Below are 23665 nucleotides of genomic sequence, written 5' to 3'. Positions count from 1 at the left end.
CTAATTCTAAAATAGCATTTGTGTCCTTTGATATATAATGTGGGATTGCATTTAGCCTTGCAGGCCTTTTATTAAGTGAGTCAAATCCAGTCACTAACTATATGTCTTTGGATAACTTAGGAAAAAAGAAAGCCCATATCACTGGAATTTGTCCTTTTTTAAATAAAGAAGAGTTACTTATTTTTCAGTCATGAAAACAGGTAATATAACATGTTTCCTGTAGATACGTGCTTTCTGGAGCATACAAACATTGCATCCTTATGTGCAGAAGAAGAGGAGAGATTTTAGTGAAAATAAAAGGTGGACCAGATTCATACCAACATTAGCCTACCAGATTAATTGATTTTAGTATTATGATAGGCATATGCTGCAAAAATTATTATAAAAGTAGCCTATTTATTAAACTATTACAAAGAAGAATAACATTTATTTAAATTACTCAGTAATCAGAAAAGTATCTTACAACACAGACAATTACTTGTAACCAGAAGATGGCAGCATTGCAAGAGTCCATTGCTATTCACAATGTGCATTCATGCCTTTTAGTGTCAGATTCTGACATTATAGGAATTCAGTCTTCATTACAGAATATTTTCCAGTAATTGATAATGTTTGCTGAAGTGGAAACAGTAATGCCTACAATGATAGTTAATTAGTGATTGAGATTAGGTCTCGTCAATGGTCCTAGTTTATTTATCAAGCTGAAATTGTTGTTGTTTGATCTTTGTATCTTCACTGTGCTTCATCCAATGCTCTGTTGATATCAGGTATCTCCTAAATAATTATATCAAGTGTGTCCTTTTAATAAAATCTTATTCTCAGTGGGACTTAAAAAAAAGTATTTGTATTTGCTATGTAATTAAATCAAATTATATTTTATTTTTAATTTAATTGTGGTCAAGATGCCATATTATAGCCTACGGAAACCAGAAAGCTACAACAATTAAAAATGATTTGCAGGATGACGATCCTGCAGAGCAGAAAGACAAATAAAGACATAGACGAGGTTACAAAAGTTCATTTTGGTGACCTTGTTTTGGCAGGCAGCTTTGTGAGCACCTCACGCGTGTATAAAGGTATAAAGCTGATGGGAGTGACAACTTTAATAAATAAAGAGACCACAGCTGCACGAATCTGTACTGTGTAGGCTATCTTATACTTTGTTTAATAAATCCAGCAGGGATGCGACCGAACTTCACTGCTGTTATGTTGTGTAGACAATGTTGTAGACATTTATAGACGAGTCCTCTCTTGCATATCTTTGTGTTTAAAGATACAATTACGGTGTAATGTAACGGTGTTTTGCAGAGACAAGAGAAAACCGGTCGGAGGAGGTAAACGGGTTCTCTGCTGGCTTGAGGAGCTGCTGTGACGTCACTCACTCACACAATATACCGGCTGCTGCTGCGCCTACCAGCGGATCTGAATGTGGGGAAATGACCGAGAGTGACCTCAGAGGAAACACTGTATTTTAGCGTCCGTTCGCCTTATCATTTTATACTTCATTAAGAGCAGTAATGAACGTCACATTTTTGCGTTATATCACTGTGTGAAATACGTTGCATTAGTGGAAGAATTTGTTAGCTGCCGTGTCACTAACTTGAAGACAGCGGGGGCTAACACAGGCTAAGCTAAGCTACGGTAGCCGGGATTGTCAACGCTAGCGGCGGGGCTTGTACATTTGTTTTCCTCCCTGCAGATGCTAGGCTAGGCTAGCTGCTGCCATGGATAAAGCCAAGTCAATGATGGACAAGAAAGGCGCGTCGGGGCCCTTTCATGTCACCAACGGACAGGCATTTCACGCTAACGGTAGCTGCTGCAGTGGCTCCACATTCAGCTCCAGCTCCAGCTCTGGACCCAACAGCAGCTCCAGCCCCAGCCCCAGCAGCAGCAGCAGCAGCAGCAGCAGCTTTGAGGCCAGCATGCACCACCTGCACCGCGGGGAAGATGCGGAGTGCAACGGGTCCCCGGCGAAGAGATGCAGGCTACGGAAAAGGACAGAGTCGATGAGACGTAGCAGACCCCGTAAGTGTCAAACAGTTTGGGGACATTTTACAATTATTATTTTTGCATGTTCTGACATTTTTTCTGGTGGTGGAAGGAAGCGGTGGTGTGTCTTATTTCGTTGTGTATGCTGCAACCATGGACTGTGTAACACTTCACTTCAGCAGGGATTTGCACAACTATTCCCTTTTACAACAAGAGAGCAACAACCTTTGATTCTTCTTTTACTCCCCTTTTTATTTCATTGTTCTTTGTGTTTTGAGATGACCATATTGTCCTCTCATGACTCCCTTTTTTCCATCATGTTATATGGTTAGGAGATTGATTTGTCCAATCTAAAAGCCTGCTGTCGTCAGGGAGACCCCCTTTTGTTATTATGAACCTTCAGTTTGCATTTCTTACGCTGTGATTGGTTGGTCGCCCGCTGGTGAAAAAGCTCCTGATAAGTGGGACTGGCTTGCTTCAGCCAATCGGCACTTGCCTCTTGTCTTCAGGAGGCAGAAGGACCCCACCCCCTTATTTACTGAGTATTCCGGATGATGTGAGTAAAGATCATCCGGGAAAACTTGGCAGTTTCTGCGCAGAATGTAGAAAAGTGTAATTTCTTAAGGGTGTGACGCCTCTTTAAATACCCAATACCGACTGACACCTTCTAAGCTTTTAAGCGACACTTTGCTTTATTTCGTTTTTGATTTGTTTTTTTGTATACACCTGTGAGCCGATATTTTGCCTCACTATGAAGCTTATAAGTGAAAAGAAACCTGGTAAGTGTGAGTTGGTTTTTATTCAATTGTATCGAGAACAGTGGTGGAGAAAGTATTCACATGTTTTGGTTAAGTTAAAGTAGAAATACCACAGTGCACACATCTTCTGTTAAAAGTGAAATTCCTGCCTTGTCATGTTACTTGTTATGTAAAAACTACAAAACGATTAGCATCAAAATATACTTAAACTACATGTTGTACAATTAATCATTAACAGAATGGTATACTTCACAATAATTGACTGAATATGATTTTACTGAATGATTATTACTGATGCATTTATGTGAACATTGATTTAATATTTGTATCTGGTAAGGGTTTTGCTAATTTAATCACATTATTGCTCATCATTAAAAAAATGTAATTTGTTGTATTGATCTCAGTTTGCAAAGTAACAAGGACCCAAAGTCAACAGTAAATGTAGAGGATTAAAGTACACTATTTGCCTTTATAATTGTAGTGTCGTAAAAGTAAACGGAAGCATAGAATACTTAAGTGAAGTGCAAATACCTTTTTTAAAAGTGTATGCTAGTAGGCTACATTAATTACTAAATATATAGTGTTATTGATGTTCCACAACTGATCGAAAGTCTAGGTATTAAAACGGAGAAATAATTAAAATGTCTCTTCTTTTATTGTCTTTAATGTCTTAAGTTCTTTTGCAGGCAGCTGATTAGTGTTTATGGCTGGGAATGTCAGTGTTCCTCATGGCCTGTTTTTCATGGCTGTTCGGTCAAAGTCCTAGGGTTTGTTGTGGCTGTCATGGTAAAACTCATGTTGTTAAAATGTCTGCAGAGAAACCAGCTGCAAGTCTAGTGGCCTTGTTGCTAAGTAATCCCATCAGCATTCCTAAATAAATCTATCCGTAATTGTTCTAGGGAGAGACTGAGAAAGAGAGGGCAGAGAGGACACATCCTTTTCAGTTTCTGCTTTCAAGGAAATTTACGTAACTGCCATGGTCTCCTGTGAGAAGCCTGCATAATGCAGTATTAATCCGAATCTGAGCTTGCCAATAGTTAACTAAGATGTAATAGTGTTATCCTAAACGATCATGTTTTTGCAAAATTGTATATATAGTAACATCGATATTGTGATAATGTTGTGGTATTTGCTGCATACATCAATAACTGCATGTCACCTACACATACTCAGAAGCATTATTCATTTATTATTTTGCTCCAACTAAAAGGTTGAATGACTATATATTGCATTTCTACTGATCCTCCTCTTTAGATTGAATCCTTTCTAATTTTGTTAAGTGTATGTTTACCAACAGCACTTAATCTTAGTCTGACCAGAGTCCTGTACTACGAAGCCGGATTTTCGCTTAGCGGGCTAACTTCAGGGAAAACTCTGGGTTTCCGCTCCTACGACGCTGGTTCACTTCTCAGCGGGCTAGATCTCCACGGTAACTTATGCTGAATGGCTAACCTGCTCCGGAGCAGGTTAGGTTCCAGGATAAGAGATCAACTCAGTGAAAGCACCGCCTGCTGACCAATCAGAGCTCAGTGTGCGGAGTTTAAAGCTATCAAGTCATATAACAGGAGAAAGGAAACTTGCAGGAAAGACGGCCGGCAAAAATCACCGATTGTGAACGTGAAAATAAATAGAATATCACCTCCCATCTTCAGAGCAATCTGACTAATATAACATTAGCGTTAAGAAAGCTTACTTAAATATCTGCCACAACATAAGTAACCGGATCAAAGCAACATTACGTACAGTCCGCGGCACTGTGAGTGCAGACGTGTGTCCCATTATCATTCATATCACATCATAATGTATCATATATTTCCTTATCTGAGTCAGCTTCTCGACTGTGCAACACTCACAGTGTCACATACTGTATGCAGAAGTATTATTTTAAGTAACACATTAAGTTGACGAAACACTAGAGTCAAATGTAATTAAAGTCAGATCCACTCGTGTCTTCGTGATATCATCCATCCATCCATCTTCTCCCGCTTATCCGTGGTCGGGTCGCGGAGGTAGCAGTTCCAGCAGAGAGCCCCAAACTTTCTTTTCCCTGGCCACATCAACCAGCTCTGACTGGGGGATCCCAAGGCGCTCCCAGGCCAGAGAAGAGATATAATCCCTCCACCTGGTTCTAGGTCTACCCCTTGGTCTCTTCCCAGCTGGACGTGCCTGGAACACCTCCCTAGGGAAGCGCCCAGATGGCATCCTAACTAGGTGCCCGAACCACCTCAACTGGCTCCTTTCGGCGCGAAGGAGGAGCGGTTCAACTCCGAGTCCCTCCCGGATGACCGAACTTCTCACCTTATCCCTAAGGGAGACACCAGCCACCCTGCGGAGAAAACCCATCTCGGCCGCTTGTACCCGCGATCTCGTTCTTTCGGTCATGACATCGTGATATCAATGATATCATAAAACTGTTAATGAACGTATTCAAACACTTTTTCTTTTACCAGCTGTATTCAACTTGCAGGTGCAACTGCAAAGGCTGTTTAAAGTTTAACGTCTTCATATTTGTCTAAACTTATAGTTGACTTTTCATTCAGGAATTATGACGCTGCACTGTCAGTACGTGGCTTGTCCATGTTTGTGATCGCTATAAATACCACCCCTTTTATGTGAACACGCACCTAACTAGATAGGGTACGGCTGGCTTGAGTTAACCAGTTGATAACCTGTGTCGTAGGACATTTTAGCGAGAGCGCGTTTGTTTTGGATTAGATCAACCGGTTCACTCAAACATATCCAGGATATGTTGAACTAAATTCGTAGTACAGGCCTCAGTTATACCTGAATAGTAAACAGCTTTACATTGTTGTCAACAGAAGGGGGCATAAGTAAATAACACAATTCCTCTCTCTGATAGTTTGCGCTGTATTTCATTTCAGATGGTTAAGCATCATAACCGTACATTTTCTGTACATTTGTCCTTGATTGATGGATCCATGGAACTCATTACAGTTTGCAATGGATATGCATTCAACATTAACAATACCACTGGCTATTTCCTTCCACTGTAATAGAAAAAGATGACGAGTAGTTTTTCTATCAGTAGTAAAACCCAATCACCAAGTGCAAAAATGTACAAGAACGTGGTGATCATTTATAAGACACACCACACACAGTATGTACTCCTGATTCTGTATCTGTGAGTAAGATCTCGTTTGTAAGATGTACTAAGGTATGAAAACATTGTGATAAAACTTTACCAAACACACAAATGACAATCTTCTCATATCTCATACAAATGGTTTGATTCATGATGTTAAAAAAGAAAAGTCACACTGCTGACCACGAATTGATTATTTGCCGTGGTTTGTTGTGGTGCTCAGTCGCCTGAGAAAGAGAGAACCCGCCCCAGCATCAGCCCAGATTACGTCATTAAAAGGACTTCTCAATAGTAAACTTTGAAATGTCCGGTCATAGCTCCTGTGCTTTCTGGCTGAGTTATCCTTGGATAGAGTCCAGCCGTCCTGATAAACCCGGATAACCCTCTGAGCTTTTCCCCAGTGTGGTCCGACCCAGGAATGTGTTCCCCTCTGGGATGTGATTTTTCACTTTTGTTCTAGGGTCCTTTTTCTAACTAGGGTTTAGGGGTGGGGGGTAAGATAGGGGTTACTTTGGGGTAACGCTGCCTGGCTGCAGTACCTCTTCTTTACACCAGAAGTTACACTCCAGCAACCTTCACTGACTGTCTCCTGAAACAGAATTGCATTTGATGGAACTAACAGTTTAACCAGCCCTTCACATTCACTTTTAAACTCTATATATTTTTGCATTGATTCGATTTGTCTTCTATTTTCATTCTGAGGTTTGGGGTATTTTAGGGCCCTTTTTAGTTTTTCAGTACAGAGCAAAAGCCACGGAAAGGAAAAGTGAAGACAGGAAACACACGGGTCATTTTCTAAGATTAACTATAGAGATTGTGTACTGAAGAAATGAGCATGACATACTGTTCTATTTAAGGTTCAGGACATATTACATTAAGTTTTATTTAGCTGACACTTTTATCCGAAGCGATTAACAATAGGGAGAATAAACCACGAAGATGCAATCTCAGAACAGCAATAGGTTTTTATTTTTGTGTCATGATTATTGGCCAATGTATAGGGTATCGTTGATGTTTCTTGTGTGTATTTCCATAAGCCCTTGTATCTTACCTTAATATCTTTGTTGAACCAAAAGCATTTAGTGGACAGAAGATATTTGAAGGAGTCGTGTTGCATCGTCACCTCTGCTGTGGGGTCATGCTAAAATAAAACAGAGCTCAGCAGTATTAGTAGGCAATATTCTTATTATTATTATTATTATTATTATTATTATTATAATTATACATTGTCAAGTCAAAGAGCTGCTCCTAAAAAATAAATAAATAACACTTTGATAAAAACAGACGCATTGGAAGGGGTCTAATTTTGTTGTTCAGTGTAATTGTGGTTTTTGGAAATGCGTTTTTCACACAGTATTTGCAGCAGTGTCACCGATACAATACATTTTATTTGCAAGGCCACCATTTGTTTTTGCCCCAGCCTTCCACGAAATCTGATGAATGCACAGCATGAAATGTTTTTATATCAGTGTTTGAGACATTTTGTGTGGATTTTGACTACAATTCCTTGAGCTACAAGATACCAAGGTCTTATAAAGTACACAAAGAGGCAAAAATACACTTTTCTGGGAACCAAGCGATAGATTTCAGTCACATTGTTGAGACCTGCTGATACAAAGTGATGTTTGTGGGGTGGACCTGGAAGGGTACATTTGATTGGCAGTGCTAATGGAAAATGATCATTCTAGCTAATGGGAATCAGATTCAAATTACAAAGAAGTTGAACCCTTGGATGTTTTTTGTTTGAATGAGGTGGTGACTTATTCACTTTTAAGTGAGAGGCTCTGTAGTAAGAGAATAACTCCGATAAAAACACACGGGTCTGCCACAGGTCGAGTCAATGTTCCACCGCTTTCTGTTGCATACGGATCGTGAACCGGGCTAACTAGTTTCAGTCAGGGTGGAGGTGTTTTGGGGTGGAGGGGGCCGAAACTCGTCATTCAATCTGAAACCGTGCACAACTGTATAGTCTTTAAGACCAAAAAAAACAAAAGGATCTCTGTACTCATTCTCTGTGTTCCCTTTGAATGTATTATTATTTGTATTGTATTAGACAGAGTAGGGAAAGGAGCAGCCACATTGTCTGTTTGTTTTGCCAGCTTTAGAAATCTAGTAGTAGTAGATGAGAGGGCAAATGTTTGAAATGTGGTATTCATTTTATACAGCAGTAATATTGCACCACTTTAAGAAATAGTGGTTTTAGTAGTTGCTGGTGTGTTTTCTTGTCCTATCACACAAACTTGATGTCCAAGTGTTGCTCTTGTCCTTTGCTTCCTGTTTACCAGACCTCTGTGTTAAACCTGTGATTACATGTTTAGCAATAGTATGTGGATAATCGCAGGAAATGTTGAAAAACTGTGGAAAAACAAGTATTTTTGATCCCTTCTCGTCAGGTTATTCAAGTCCGACTGCGCTGTGCAAGGTATAGATGTGTTAGGCCGGAGAACTTTCCCCTATTTAGATATAAATCACCCCCCCCTACCCTACCCTGCTCCTTGCCACACTGACCTTTGGCTTTACAAAGATTGTGTGTGTGTGCTTTTTAAATAGAATGCCAGGATAAGTGTGTGCCTTTGAGTGCTAATGGACATTTTCATTTCAATTTAATATTTCAAGGACGGTTTTTAATTAAGGCTTTTAGTTGGGAGATACATGCAATGGTCAAGGAAAGTTGGACAGAAGATATGTGTATAATTAGCCACAGGGCTGCAGTGAATGAAGTTGAGACAGAATGTAGGCCGGCACGTTGTATTCCTGTGACGCCTTTTAAGTCCGTGCTTCATGTGTCTCGACATCACAGCCAGGTGACAGTTAGCCCGTTTCCTCAGGAAAAGCCAAGCGTCTTCGTGTTTAGCGTTTTTTTCCACCGCGCAAGTTAATGATCGTCGCAGGAAAGGTGCAGTCAATGGATGTCAAGAATCCTGATGACAAAACCGGTTTAGTGAAAATGCCCTTGGTTCAAATAGCAGCTCAGACATTTGAGTGATTGTCATTGGGACAAAGTTATCTCGCTAACATATTGAAGACTGATGTCATTCATTTCTGTAAAGCCTGTTTCAAGTATTTTACCCTCAGGAGAACATTTGAACGATGCATAAATAATTGTATTGTTTCCCACACATCGTCTACCTCCTAGCCGCACATCGAATAGAGTTCACTCTTGTTTAGTTTCTGAAACACAAGCACAATTTGTCGTCACGAGAATGAGTGTCACGCGGTCTTAATTTGAGCAATTTCCACTTTAACAACATTATTGGTGTTTCATTTCCCATACTACCATATTACTTAAAACGCCAGAAAGAAATGAGTATGTCACGTTATGTCAAATGCAGAATGCCTAAAATACCAGCATGTTTTGCTAGCATTTGCAGAGACCAAGCCAGCTGACTTTTCTGATCCTCAACCTTTTGCACAGCAGATTTATGAGCAAGAGGCTCAAAGTTCACGTTGCAATGTTATGCTGACGTAGTATGTCCCAATTGTCCGCACACTGCATGCAACAGAACAGCTGCAGCACCTACTTAAAGTGAAAATAAATAGTTTGCCATTCGTTATGCATCCATTCTTTTTGCACAAATGTAAAGAAAGGTTCAATTTGAGGATATCGCATTAGCAGTAACACATAATACTGTTTCGTAGTAACTCAAAATATCAGTAAGACATGTTTTTGTTTATTTCAGAGAACAAGCCGTGATTTGTGGTACTGTTATGTCACAATGATGACATTTAAATGTATTTTTTATATTTAGATAATGTCATGGGTTTGGTTGTGAAAGAGTTTTTGGCTGAGGCTGTGGAGGAAGGTGTGATTGAGGAAAACACCGTCATGTACCTTGGGTGGCCTCTAAAAGTGTTATTCTATACTCTATCAGAAAAGAGATCATATTCCTGGTTACTAGTTCTTCCCAGGATTTCATACTTTAGCTTCTTATGTCATTAAGGAGAACTACCTTGATAAAGAATCATGTTTCTGGAGAAAAAAAACGTTTGTTAAAAACCATGTTGTTTTTAAAGATAATCGATGAAGCTATGTTTTCGAGACAAAAATATGTTTCCAGAGTGAACGTAACAAAACCTATGCCTCTTAGCTCGTGTTTACAGACATCAGAGCAAGTCATTAGGTGAAAGGGGACTCTAACCAAAAGTCAAACCAATAAAAAGGAGGTGATAGGTGACCCCTGCTGAAAAGTAACCAAACACCAACCTGTAGTAGAGCAGCAGCAGGTGGAGAGCTAACGCTTATAGCATCAGCAGCGATGGTGGTGCTAACACTCAAATACTTTCAGTAACTACAGGTTTCACAAACCTAGTGCACTAAATACCATGAACTCCTCAATAAATAAAACTACTGTCTATGACATACTTCCGATACAAAATATGAAGTGTAATGCAGATGTATAGGGAATATCACGAGCATAACGGCATAGAAACCAATATCAAAGGGACAGCTACGCCATCTCCGTTAGCAACCAACCCTTCCTTTAAAGAACAACAAAGTTGGTGTTGCATCATTTTGAACTGACTGAACCCCAGTGGTATTATCAATGACTCATAACTTAAAATAAATAAATCCACTCACACTGTCACTAATCTCAGTCACTACGAACAATATCCTATCAAATGTGACATGATGAACAGGAAACACTAGATTAAATGTGGAAGGTTATTCAAGTTCATTTGTGGGCCTTGTAACTCGCTGCTAATACAGAACATGCCACCAAATACTACTTATTATTACAAATGGTTCTTTTTTACGTTAGTCTAGTATGCATGGATTGCTCATACCATTATAAAGCATGAAATGCATGTTTTTGGTGGCTCTAATCTTAAAGTGGACTTTGCCTCAGTAAGTCGGACAGAATCATTAAGATACCTTCAACTCGCTGCTGTCAAAACTGTTGAATCTTCTGAACGACGCGCAGGAGAAATGCTGAAGGCACGGACAGGACCAGAGTCACCACAGTTTAACAAGCCTTTCCATCTAAAAGTTAAGTGTTACTACTGTTAAACCAGTAAGGAAGACAAATGTGTTATTCTTCAAAAATCTCAGCATGATTTATCTTAACTGTTTAACTTGCAATACCTAGAGCAGACACATTACAAGGTTATTCAATGAACTTCTATTTCCAGCTTCTTTACAGATAATGTTGTTTGGCTGTATGTAGGTCAACACAAGAGATTTCAACTTGAAGACAATAGCTCGAGCTTCAGAAACAATGATGGCTGTCTTTTCACTTTTTATTCAGGTGATCGGATGAATTCACTTTCTTATTTGAGCAGATTCTTCATAACTAGAGTTGTTTATATGTGAGCTAGCCTGTCATCAGGTCGACATGATGAGAGCATGTTGATGTTGGGGCAAAAAAAGTGTTTCTCTAAGACACAACGTCTTTAGCTTCTCTGAACCACAACAGCCAGATATGTGTTAAACTGCCAACGTAAAGACAAGTGAATCAACGCCGGTGGCTTTTTCAAATGGCAGCATATGCACGGATGAAATAGATAAGATCCTTCTGCCAAGAGAGAAAACATTTGAAGTAGGATTTTCTTCAAATGTAGTTTAAACCAAATAGGATTTTTACTAATATATATCTGTTGAGTTCTGTATTTATAGATTTTCGTCTGTTTTTTAACATTTTCAAAACTAATTTTTTTTTTGATATTTTTTATGAAAAACTGTTACTTACATTTCAAGGAAGATTCTTACAGTTTGGCAACTTAAATATTTTTAGATATGTGATAATTAGGGCTGCAGCAATATAATCTGGTGATCAACACAATTAACTAATATGAAACGGGTACCAGTAAATGTTTGAAATATCTTTGCTTGAAAAATGCAGATTGCAAATCATTTCCGCTTTAATTATCTTTCACACAAAGCGCACTGAAAAGTCTTAGAATATAACAGTTGCTTTGCAGAGCATTAAAAACGTCCTGCAGTATCACTTCTCTCCCGTCCATGCCAGTAAATCGTTCTCTGATTGAATTAGATTGATCGAGAGACAAGAAGAGAGCGAAGCCGGGAAGCGTGGCGTTCGAGGATGAGAAGAGGAAATAGAAAACAGAGGGAGCAGGAAGGGAGGTTTAGTCGTGAAAAGGGAATAGACCGAATGGCAGATAGAGAAAGATAGGCTGATGGAGATGGAGCTAAATGAAAGAGAAAATAGGAGGCTGGAGAACAAATGATGGAGGGGGGTAGTCTGTTTCCATGGCGACTGTGGCTCTTGTTGAGCTATGGTGGGGTTTTTTCCCCCTCTTGCCGGTTGTGCTGGAGGATTTATTTTTTTACTGTTCTCCTAAACCAAATAACCAGACCAGACTGTGTCCTCGCTTCACTCCTTTCTCACTTCCTCTGCAGGAGGGTTATACAGCTGCTTTTACACAACTGATGCATATAATGATGCAGGCTGGATCCCTTTTAAATAAGAAATGTATATTTGGTGTAACAGGTTCATCTCTGGGTTTCATTGGTAGCAAAGACTCCAGTCTGGGGCTGCTATTATTATTATTATTATTATTATTAATATATTTTTTATATAAATTGGCAAAAATATCCTCTGCCATTAGGATTTCCCAGACTCTACACATTTTCTAATCAAATATCCCAATATATTTGACCATTTAGTATTATACAATGCAACACCAAAAAGTAGAAAATCGTCACAATTGAGAAGTTGCAAATATCTGTTTTTTTACTTGAAAAATTGTTAATCGGTTATTTAAAGTGGCAGTTCATTTTCTATTAGTTGTATTAATTGAGTACCTGTTTTCCAGTGTAATGTAGTTCATACACTTAACTGCTAAAATAACAGAAATACAGAATAACACTGACATGTCTCATTATTTCTAAATGGATATCCTTTATTTCTTACGTTTTTTTTGGTTTCAACTTTGATCATTTGTATGTCAAGATGCTCTCTGGTTTTGATCTTCACCATGTCTTGTTGTTTGAAGTAAAGAGTAACATTATGTTGTCATTCTGCTCTCCAGCCTTCCCCTGGTTTGGTATGGACATCGGCGGCACGCTGGTGAAGTTGGTGTACTTTGAGCCAGTCGACATAACAGCAGAGGAAGAACAGGAAGAAGTGGAAAACCTCAAGTCCATCCGGCGCTACCTCACCTCAAACGTGGCCTATGGTAAGTCCACACACACACATACATACATACATACATACATACATACATACACACCCACACACCAGTTGTTACACCCACATAAGTTGTTACACCCACATTCTTGCATCTCTAGACTCATTTGTGTACCTAAGAAAGGGCAAGGGAGTTCAAGGAAACTATGAAGATAGCAAAGATTATAGAAAGTTCTCAGTTGAACTTTAACCAATGCATTAAGAAGATTGTGTTTGCACTTTCTTTTTTCTTTTTTAAATGTCTTTATTAAGGAGTGCAGATTTACCAGACAATAAACTTTTTTTCACATTTTTTGGTTTTTTTATTACAGGAAAAACTACCCCTCTTTTGTTACATATAAAACAGAATCCCTCCCACCCTCACAGGAACTGGAAAGTTGGTCACGTGTTTGCACTTTCTAAATGGACATGAATGCATTGATACAGAATCGTAAAGTTTGATAATCACTCCCTCCCTCGCTCAGGTAAAACGGGCGTCCGTGACGTCCACCTGGAGCTGAGGAACCTGACCATGTGCGGCCGGACGGGAAACCTGCACTTCATCCGCTTCCCGACGCAGGCCATGCCCCGCTTCATCCAGATGGGGCGGGACAAGAACTTCTCCAGCCTGCACACAACGCTCTGCGCCACCGGGGGCGGGGCCTACAAGTTTGAGAATGAATTCAGATCGGTGAGGCCAGAGAACGTGCTTGAATAGTTTTAAGCAAACATTTCCAAATAACAACATTTCTCATTGCAAGCATATGTTTACTGCTGCAAATACAGGAACAATGCAGAAAATGAATATGTGTGTATTATGGCAATCAATTATTCACCAGCTTCTCAAATGGGAGGATTCTCAAATGTAATTTCTTGGGCTGCTGGTTGAATAAAAAAAACCCACCTTGCCCTGTAGAAAATACAACATGCATTTTCTAGTAGTTCTATTGACCACACAATTAGGCGAAAAAGTAATTGTCAAATGAATCAATAATGAAAACAACCATTAGTGCAGGCTCAGTCCAGGCTAACAACACCATGTAAACAGCTTTGTCATATTTCCAGTCAACAGAATTAAAATTCCCCCCAGTTCTAATCTGATTTGAGCAGAAATGTCTGTTACTCAATGACTTTGCATTTTATTGAGGTTAGTAGCTCATTCTTGCATTATGATTTTTGGACGTGAGCACATTTTGACATCTGTCCTCTCAGTGCCTGTCTACCTGAGTTCATTGACCCTCTCTGCAGTGCAGTATTAGATCAATGAACTCTCTTGGCTCTGCAGGAGAAACTAAGCAGAAACATGCACACTTCCGACCTAAAGTGCTTTGTAAATCATTCTGGGTTAATGGCTGAAAACCGGTTTCTCTTCCTCCGCTCTCTGTGCTGCAGATGGCCGACCTGGAGCTGCTGAAGCTGGACGAGCTGGACTGCCTGATCCGGGGTCTGCTGTACGTGGACAGGGTTAGCTTCAACGGACACCCAGAGGGATACTACTTCGAGAACCCCTCGGACACCCAGAGCTGCGTGAAGAAGACCTGCACCCTGGACAACCCTTTCCCCATGCTGCTGGTCAACATCGGCTCCGGGGTCTCCATCCTGGCCGTTTACTCAGAGAACGACTACAAACGCGTGACTGGGACCAGGTGAGGAAACCAGCTCAAACCCACAAGCAGCGACATTGTTAACGGGAAGCTTAGACTGAACACTAAATGTTGTCCTTTGAGCCCAAAAACACTAACAAGAATCAACTTGTTTTGTTCTACTAAAGTCCACCTTGAGCCCTAAAGCAGCGAGGTTGTTTTGCGTGAATGAACATGTGCAAAAGGTGAAGGTGGCTGCATACCTTTTACAGCTTAAAAAGATAAGCCAGAATCGGTTGTTTGACTTCCAGCTGTTCTTTATCTATGGTCACCTTATGTACCTTCTAGAACGACGATATTGTGATTAGATAGTGAGCTGGTGAAAACAACGAAGTCCCGCCCAGACATGATGAAAGCATGTTGACGACAGAAATAGTATACTACGTTCCTAGTTCCTAAGACTGAACACATTGTCTTTAAATATGTGCCTAACTGAACTGGAACTACCAGATACTTGTTAAATTGCCAATGCAAATAAAGGTGAATCAATGCAAGTGGTTTCTTACAATAGCCAAATGTTCACCGCTACAATAGAAAAGATTCTAAGGCCAATTATTTTTAGTTCCGATTTAACCGCCTTGATTTTATAAGCTAAGAATTTATTGTTAAGATTATGTGATCATATATTTTGATCGCATGAGGCAAACTAAAGCATTTTCTTGTTTTAGTTTTTCTTACAGATCTGTCAACCCAGATCTCATTTCATCACATTATCATAAATGTCCCTAAGAATCATTTTCTTTATCATTTCATCTACTGATACATTTATAACAAAAGATTAAATAATGCTATTTCTCAGAGCTCATTATGACGCTTGCAAATGTATGCACTTTCCAGATATATTAATTTTACAATGATGCATGACATTATATGCATATTGAGATCATATTGATGTGGAAAAAGTAGTTCACCCATGAAATTAGCCACGGCAACACAGTTCATTCATCTGAAACTTACTTAAACTTTGGGAAAAGTTGGATTATTCGGTTCAAAACAACTCTGCCATATATGTTCCTCTCGTTCCCTTACTAGAACTAAGCTTGTTCACTTCCTCTCTCACCTTTTAGTCTGGGTGGTGGTACATTCCTGGGCCTCTGCTGCCTGCTGACGGGCTGCGAGACGTTTGAGGAGGCCTTGGAAATGGCCAGCAAGGGCGACTCTACCAACGTGGACAAACTGGTGAAAGATATCTACGGAGGAGACTACGAGCGCTTCGGCCTGCAGGGCTCTGCTGTCGCCTCCAGGTGAGAGGGACCAGGGTCTCCTGAGGGTCAACATGCAAACACAAGACCTCCTCTGATTGCTTGATTTGGAAAACACTGATTTTGGTACAGCCGTGAAGTATATCTCAAAAATAGTGCTCTATACATTGCTTAGTAAAAATCAGGAAAAACCTACACTGAACTTCTTGGAACAAAATATACAAATAATGAAGTTATATGATATAAATAATTGCATTAGTTATGTAAAGTGGATGAAACATGCTTTGAACTTGCTCAATGCACACATTTATTTTTTCAAATTATTAAGGAAGTTGGTCAAACAACATAAACATGAATTAAATGAGTGTGAAACCACAGTGTTGTGTTGTGCTCTGTATGTATGTCTCACAAAGGTTAAAGTAATAACACAAATACACCTAACAGCAAATGCGGTATGAAATCATAGCCTACTTGGCACACACACATAAACACACTCTTACTTGCGTGCAAACTTGGACCTTTGCTTGCTATTCTGTGTTTGGTTATATAAATGAAACCTGCAGCTCTGTGTTCAAAGGTTGATCCATGAAGCAAAGTGAGAAGCAGATTGTATCACAATCTTCACATTATCATTACCGTTTCATGTTTTTTATATTGAAATTAAACACACACTTACGGCCCCTACACACGGCGGCGTACGTTAACGCTTCTGCCCATTCACTTTGAATGGGGTGACGTCACGATTCGCCGAACTGCATTGTGGGAGCAAAGCGTAGCTTCTCTCGCGGTGCTCGCTGCAAAAGTAGAGCAATGTTCTACTTTTGCCGCCTCGACGGAGGCGTCAGCCAATCGAATCATATGCCAATGCAAGCTCTAGCCAATCAAACCGCGTGCTTGTGTGTCTGGGGCGGGAGATTCATGTGATTGGTTGTTGGTCCAGTTTCAGCCCCCCCCGCCGGCAAGCGACAACGCACGCCGCCGTGTGTAGGAGCCGTTACTGTTTTGAAGGTTATTGTGACAATGTCACAATAGAGGGTCATGTTCTGTGCGTCTGGTCATAAGTTCATCAAACTTGAGTAGCACTAACCCTGTGTACATGTCAATGTTTCTGATGGTCTGTTTTTTTGCAGTTTTGGTCACATGATGAGCAAAGAGAAGCGAGACAGCATCAGTAAGGAAGACCTGGCTAAAGCCACACTGGTCACCATCACGAACAACATAGGATCCATTGCACGGATGTGTGCAGTCAACGAGGTACACACACTCACACTCACACTCACACTCACACTCACACTCACACTCACACTCTCACTCTCACTCTCACTCTCTCACTCTCACTCACACACACTCTCATGCTGCAACACATGTGCACCCTTACAATTTTCTGAATGGGATTCATCTCTACCCAGGGTAGTACTTAATAAAGAATAAAGAAACAGAGTAACTTTGAACATCTGAAACAGCTTAGGTCCACAGCTGCTTCCTGTCGGATGATGTCATGAAATAAACTGGGACACATTCAGAATATTTTAAACTTTGAAAGGGTGTACAGTTCGCTCTGTCCGTCAGTCCATAAAATCTTCCACACCCTCTGGTGACTACAGTTCCCGCTCTCTGTGTCCGAGGTCAGGTGTTGGTGAGGTTGTTTGTGTGTGAATGCATGAACTAAGGACTCGCATAACACATGCACTCATAGGGGGGAGCACATTTGCACTTAAATTGTAACTGTTTTACTAACTGTACTGCATGGTTTTAAGAAGCAAATATGTAATGTTTTAAACACAGATTTACTGTCTATATTTTGAAACTCAACAGTGAATGAATTTCAGGAAATCAACTGTAAGCATGTTTAGGATTGTGGGTGCTGCTTATTTTTGTCAAATGAGCGTACATGTATCAAAGAAACAAACAACCAAAAGTGGAGCAGTTTAATCACTGCAGTTCACGAGTAGATGGTTCAATGAAAAATATATGTAGCATCTGTTAAATGTGGATTTTTTTGTTTTGTTAGCAGCCAATCTCAAAGTAGTTATTTTCCGGAGAGAGGCACCAGCCTGGAGTGAGTCTGTGTGCTGTGAGCTTCTTTACAGTGTTGCCTTGTGGCATGGGGATCAAGCAGCATTGTACAGGGCTATCACTGCACACAGAGCTGCAGCGAACACGCAGGGACACCAGGCATAGGGCTGGGGGCCGCTGTTGGTATATAATAGGTTTATTGTATTTGTTTATCTTTAGTATATATCTTTGTTTCCCATCAAATGGCTTTAGGGATCAAATGTAGACACAACGTTTTTACCAGCTCTGCAGCACCATCATGTTGCGACAAAGAGGTGTTGCATTTTGTCTAAATGTACTAATCTGTAAGCTTTACTGCATTTACATTGTCCATATCTTTCTTACTTTAAGATTCTTTTATTGTGACTGTTATGGATTTCAATGTATTAATTTGCTCGAGGATAGATTTAAAAGACTGACAGTCACGACGTCTCAGAAAGAGCAGGGGGCATTATTTTGGGCAATCATTATAGTCTAATTGTATGTTGCAAGATTAGGCTTTTTCTCGTCAAGCTTTATATAATTTAACGCATTTGATGCCTTTCTTTAATGGTTAAGTGAGTTGGAGAGAGAAACAGGAAACGACATGCAACACAGGTCACTATGCAAGTGTCACATATTTTATGTTTTCAAATGATTGACAAAGATGTATGTGAGGGTTGATAGATTTCCTATAGCTTTCACTCACATAACCGAGATTAAAAAAAATCTGACTTTTCAATCTATTTTTTGTTTTAGAAAATTGAGCGTGTGGTGTTTGTCGGGAACTTCCTTCGTATCAACACGGTGTCCACAAAACTGCTAGCCTACGCCATGGACTTCTGGTCCAAAGGACAACTCAGAGCCCTCTTCCTGGAACACGAGGTGAGAACCGATCAACTAAAGGAGGAACCTAAGCAAGCTTTACCAGAAGACCTGAAGGAAATCAAAGTGTCCTTGGCGTCTATAGTTATCTTGTGTATCATCCCAGGTGTTAGGGCTGCTTTAACAGTGCATTTATTATTGATAAATCTGCAGATTATTTTCCAGATTAATCATTAGGTATGAAATAATTGTAAATGTTTTGGAAAATGTCCAACCCACTTTCTGACAATCTAAGGTGATTTCTGTATATGTCTTGTTAGTCCAAAGATAATACATTGAATCTTATATTGAATGGAGAAAAGCAGGATTTCCCCATATTTTAGAGGGTGATAACAGCATTCTTTTAAATGTTTGCATTACATTAAATATGACGATTATTGACCAATCGATTAGTGACTTGGCAGTTAAACCGTTTTCTCCGGCTCTCGGTAAAACTCCCATTCAGTTTGTGTAACGTGTGTGTTTGCACCAGGGTTACTTTGGAGCTGTCGGGGCGCTGTTGGAGCTGCACAAGACAACCGAGGACCCATAAAGTGAACGATGTCATGACATCATCAACCCTCGACAGGAAGATGTCATCCAACCCTGAATGCTGTGATGTCATCAACTGTCGATGCCGTGATGTTGTCAACTTTTGCTGCTGAAAAAAGGTCCTGTTCACAGGGACCCCTAAAGGAACACTGAGCGAGAGACACAGAAACTGAGAAAAGCCATTTTAATAATTTAACTCTTGTAAATAATGTAAACCTCTAACATTCATCTCCTAAACTTCCCAAACAGAGTCCCCCTATCATAGAGGTTTTAATATTTTAATCTTTAATTTATGGTTTCCTGTAACCCCCTTGATTCCTGTAATCAGCGCTGTGTCAGGAAGCACAGAGACACAGAGTATTTTAGTGTGTTTTGTCTTTTTGTTTTGTGAATAGCTACTGTAGCATAACATCCTTGAGGCTGTGGCTCCACGGGAGACTGTTTGTGCAACAATTATTCAAGATAAGATGTCTGCACAGAAATTAAGTCACTCTTGAATGATTCATTAGGCATTTTATGGACTTGTATAAATTAATTCTTTGCGACCACAGAAACTCAACTTGAACACCACACCTCCAGCCTTCAGCTGCCTAATCGGTTACTGACGCTGTAAAACTATAAAGACCAAAACTAGTGGTTCCACTGCGTCAAACTGCAGCTGGACAGCAGTCATGGCAGCAGTTAAAGGTCCGGAGGCATTTTGTTGTTGCACAAAACGTTTCCCACAATGCCACAGTCCTCTTAGGAGTGCACTGAAGCCAAATCCTGTTGAGATTCGTACGACACCTTCAGCCCAGATGGGGGCAGAAAAAAATTGTTTTTCTTTTCTGTTGCTCCACTGCACATGGCCTTTGCTTTTTTGTTTATTTCCCCTCCTTCTGCCTACCAACATTAACAACACCATATTGCCACACATGCGTACCTAACCTGCTGAGTTTAGTGTTTGATGATGGGACCAAGACATTGTCTTCCAACAGATGGCGCTACAGATGCGTCTGCGTTGTTGATTTCTGTTAATGACGAGCTACAACTACAGTTCAGGACCCAGCCTGCCTCAGCGACCAGTGTTTGTTATTTGGGATAACCAATGGGAATTTTCTTTTTTATCACTGTAAGGAATCATCCTTTTCTTTTTCTTTTACTTGTCCCTGTCTGCAAGTGTCACTTCAGGAGGGTGGAGATCTGATTCCTCTCCCTCTAACTTCACTGCCTCCCCTGCTGCCTTGTTTGGATGTTGCTAATGTGATTTTATTAGGCTAATATCAAAATAACATGTGAATATTAGCATTTAAACGGTTTAGCACCGGAGCTCTACATTAGATAGGAGACTAAAAAGCAGAATTGGTTCATCTCCTGTAAATTAGGCTGTATTTTTAGTATTTAAATGAATTGATTTGTTCTGTAAGAGCCACCGATGAGAAATAACAGTTAACTTATTACTACACTCTTGGATATATGTTATAGTAGTTGGCCAACATTCCCCAGCTTCAACCCAGATTATCACTTTGTATTCTTCTTAGAGCATTTCAATACTATGTGCCTCTATTTTAACCAACCTTTAAACCAGGAGGATTGAACATGCCCAGGTACAGATGAATAATTCTGCCAATATCTCTTCGAACACAAACTTCATTAGAGTAAGTCACACATATGCAAACCATGTAGGAGGATGTTTGTCCTGATCAGTCCATATCCAAACTAGCACTGTGCATCACCACATTTTAATTTACTATTTCATATTTGTTGAAAGGGAAGACATAGAGCAGTTTTGTTATTTTAAGCTTTCCACAGCTTCTCAAAATACACGAACATTAGAAAACTGTATAGTCAAAAATGATGAGGGTCCTTTTTAATCAAATAGTTAATTGGCTAAGAAAATAATCACAAATGTAAAGAGTGGGTGCTCTGTAATAATATACTAAAAGCTCAATATTAGTATTTTTCTGTGAGTACTTTGATTGCAGCAGCCTTCATTAACAACCTATTCATTTCAATAATCAAAATGCCAACACTAATGCAAGTGTTACTATTTAAATAGTAGCGACTTTGTTGGGATTGTCCCACCATTTTCCTCTGTTGTTATAAAGCTGCTTTGTGGTCTGTTTTGTTTTTACATTTGCCTTGTTTCAACTCATGTTTGGATGATAATGGTGACCTCAACCTGTTGGGTCTGGTGTTGGTTATCTTGTGCAACCCCCCCCCCCTTTCTCACCTGAAACCCTATCAGCTGCCTTCAGTGTGTGTTCGCCTGGTTTCACCATGTATGTGCCCTGTGTGATTTACCTTCAATTACTTACCTGCTGAACTTTAACTCAATGTTTCTGTACCGCTGTGCATGCAAACATGTTTCTGCTCATGTTTCAGACCTGCTTCATATGCTTGTTTATAGATGGTTTGTTTTTATGCCATGGTACTCTAGCAGAAGACTGTGTGTTTGGTATTCACAACTCTACTGCTAACCCCAAGTGTGTCTTCTTAGTGCAAGAGCAGAATTAACTTCCACTAGCACTGCAATGGTTTTGATTATAGTGTAATCCTTTGGAAAGCCACAACAATATTTGGGTAACATAAATAAGAAGAACTGGACATTTTGATGTTTTTCCAGGTTTTCTTCATTATTTTTCTGGGCAAATGTGTGGTTTGGGAACATTTAACGGAATTTTTTTTGTCCTTTTAATTGGTTTAAGCCTTTTTTTGTGGCCAGTACGAAGTAAATATATGAGTGTTTTCCCATGTGATTTTAATATACTGTACAGAATTGTCATGTTTTTTTGTTTTTTTTGGTTGGCACAAAAGAACCAGTGTGATTGTTTCCAGAAATGTCACTTTCATGTGCGATCAGGCTGAGAAGCCTTTTAAAACGTGCTGATTTGCATAACTAGAAAAAGTAATGACTGTGAGTTGATGATTTTTTTCTTTTCAAACACACCTTCTCACTGTCCTGCAGGGCCTATTATCTCACATCAGCTGAACACCCAAGTACGAGGAACATTTAAACATAGAAGTCCGTTTGAACTTTTTACAATCTGCTGTTCAACATCTGGCTGCGTCCTTGATGTCCGTTTTAAGATGATGCATGGTCCCTGCATACCATAGATTACTGTACATGTTTGACAGCATTTGAGTGTACTGCTATGTTCCCAGTAGTGGTATAAATGCTAGTTGTAAAATAACTCTACTAATCTAAAACAGTTCTACAGTACACCAGAGTTTATGTAATGCCATGGGGATGTCATGAGTTCAGATACTCTGCTTTGATGATAGTCTGAGTTAAGATTTTTAGAGTCTGGGGTTTGCCCCTCAGTAAACTTTGTCTGAAGTTAATTTCCTGCTGGGACCATCCAACCCACATCAGTATACTTTCCAGTGATACTAGTAGGAGTTTTGGTTTTAAATGTCATGCCACCCTTAGTGAAATCTAACCAACAGGCTATGCAGTAACTCACCCATGGATCTCTTTTTCCCTTTCAACAAACTCACCTCTTCTTTAAAGCAACCAGTCTATTGGACTTGTTTGTAAATGTTTTTTAAAAATATATATGCAACCCATGTGAGTTTTCCCCTGTTAAAAATCCTGTTTGAATCTTGAGGGAAGATCATTTCTCCTCCTGAAGTTTCTGTCCTGCTGATTTGTTAACACTATTCAAGGTGAATGCTCGCAACAGAATGTTTTAGGCCGGATTATGCACCAAAATGAGTGTACCATGCATGTTTTGTTGGTATAGTCTGTGTGACTAAACATGTATGCACTGTGGTACAGTAACACATTCTGTAAGAAGCTCTGTTAACACACCTACAGCTTATTTTGGATTTACATCTAAACTGTGAATCTCTGTTGGATGAATGACCCGGGTTCACTTTTATCTTGAACTGTGTTTGTTTTACGATATAAATCAAACTGTAAACATCCTGTCAAACCTCATGTTGCATACTATAAACCGTGGCATAATGTTCCTTGTGACCTTCTGACCTTAGGCTTGTGTGATAGTTTGCTTAACCCTTTTCTCAAAGGGCCTAATCCGGTTTACACCCTGTTGCGTGAATACATCCCACCTTTAAAACTGTCTTCTGGAATGTTGAACTAGCAGGACAGACATTTTCAACCTTGTGTATTTGATTGTACAGAGATTTTGTAAATAATATTAATATGATATATTCTACACCAGCAATCTTTCTGTTGATTAAGTTGTTTCAACCGTTCTTGGCTTCCCAAACATGACCCGGCACTTCTTTTGCAAATCCCAACGTAGACAGAAGATGCACCGTGACAAACCACTTTGAATGACGAATAGCGTTAAATAACATACGTGTAAATGTTTATTATTGGTTGTATAGAAGTGTTGTCATCCTTTGTACATGTGGTAACCCACCAATCAGATAGTATTTCTGTACA

The 23665-nt window shown here is 39.7% G+C and overlaps 1 protein-coding gene across 3 annotated transcripts; it reads left to right on the top strand.

Moving 5' to 3' along the window:
* Positions 1-1148: 1148 nt before the first annotated feature.
* Positions 1149-22034, top strand: pank1a (pantothenate kinase 1a). Of its 3 annotated transcripts, none has more exons than XM_079690392.1 (8): positions 1149-2025; positions 12841-12987; positions 13463-13668; positions 14370-14623; positions 15688-15864; positions 16953-17076; positions 18616-18741; positions 19214-22034. In XM_079690392.1, exons 1-8 carry the CDS (start codon positions 1725-1727, stop codon positions 19271-19273), a joined length of 1395 nt encoding a protein of 464 aa, XP_079546518.1. In that variant the 5' UTR covers positions 1149-1724; the 3' UTR covers positions 19274-22034. The 3 variants fall into 3 exon arrangements, with proteins under 3 accessions (XP_079546518.1, XP_079546519.1, XP_079546520.1); XM_079690393.1 differs by lacking the exon at positions 1149-2025 and adding an exon at positions 2075-2768; XM_079690394.1 differs by lacking the exon at positions 1149-2025 and adding an exon at positions 10757-10837.
* Positions 22035-23665: the final 1631 nt, after the last annotated feature.

Source organism: Notothenia rossii (genome assembly GCF_949606895.1).
Source record: "Notothenia rossii genome assembly, chromosome: 6".
Classification (NCBI taxonomy): Eukaryota; Metazoa; Chordata; class Actinopteri; order Perciformes; family Nototheniidae; genus Notothenia; species Notothenia rossii.
Note: the sequence above shows the minus strand (reverse complement) of the source record. Positions and strands in the feature narration are given on the sequence as shown.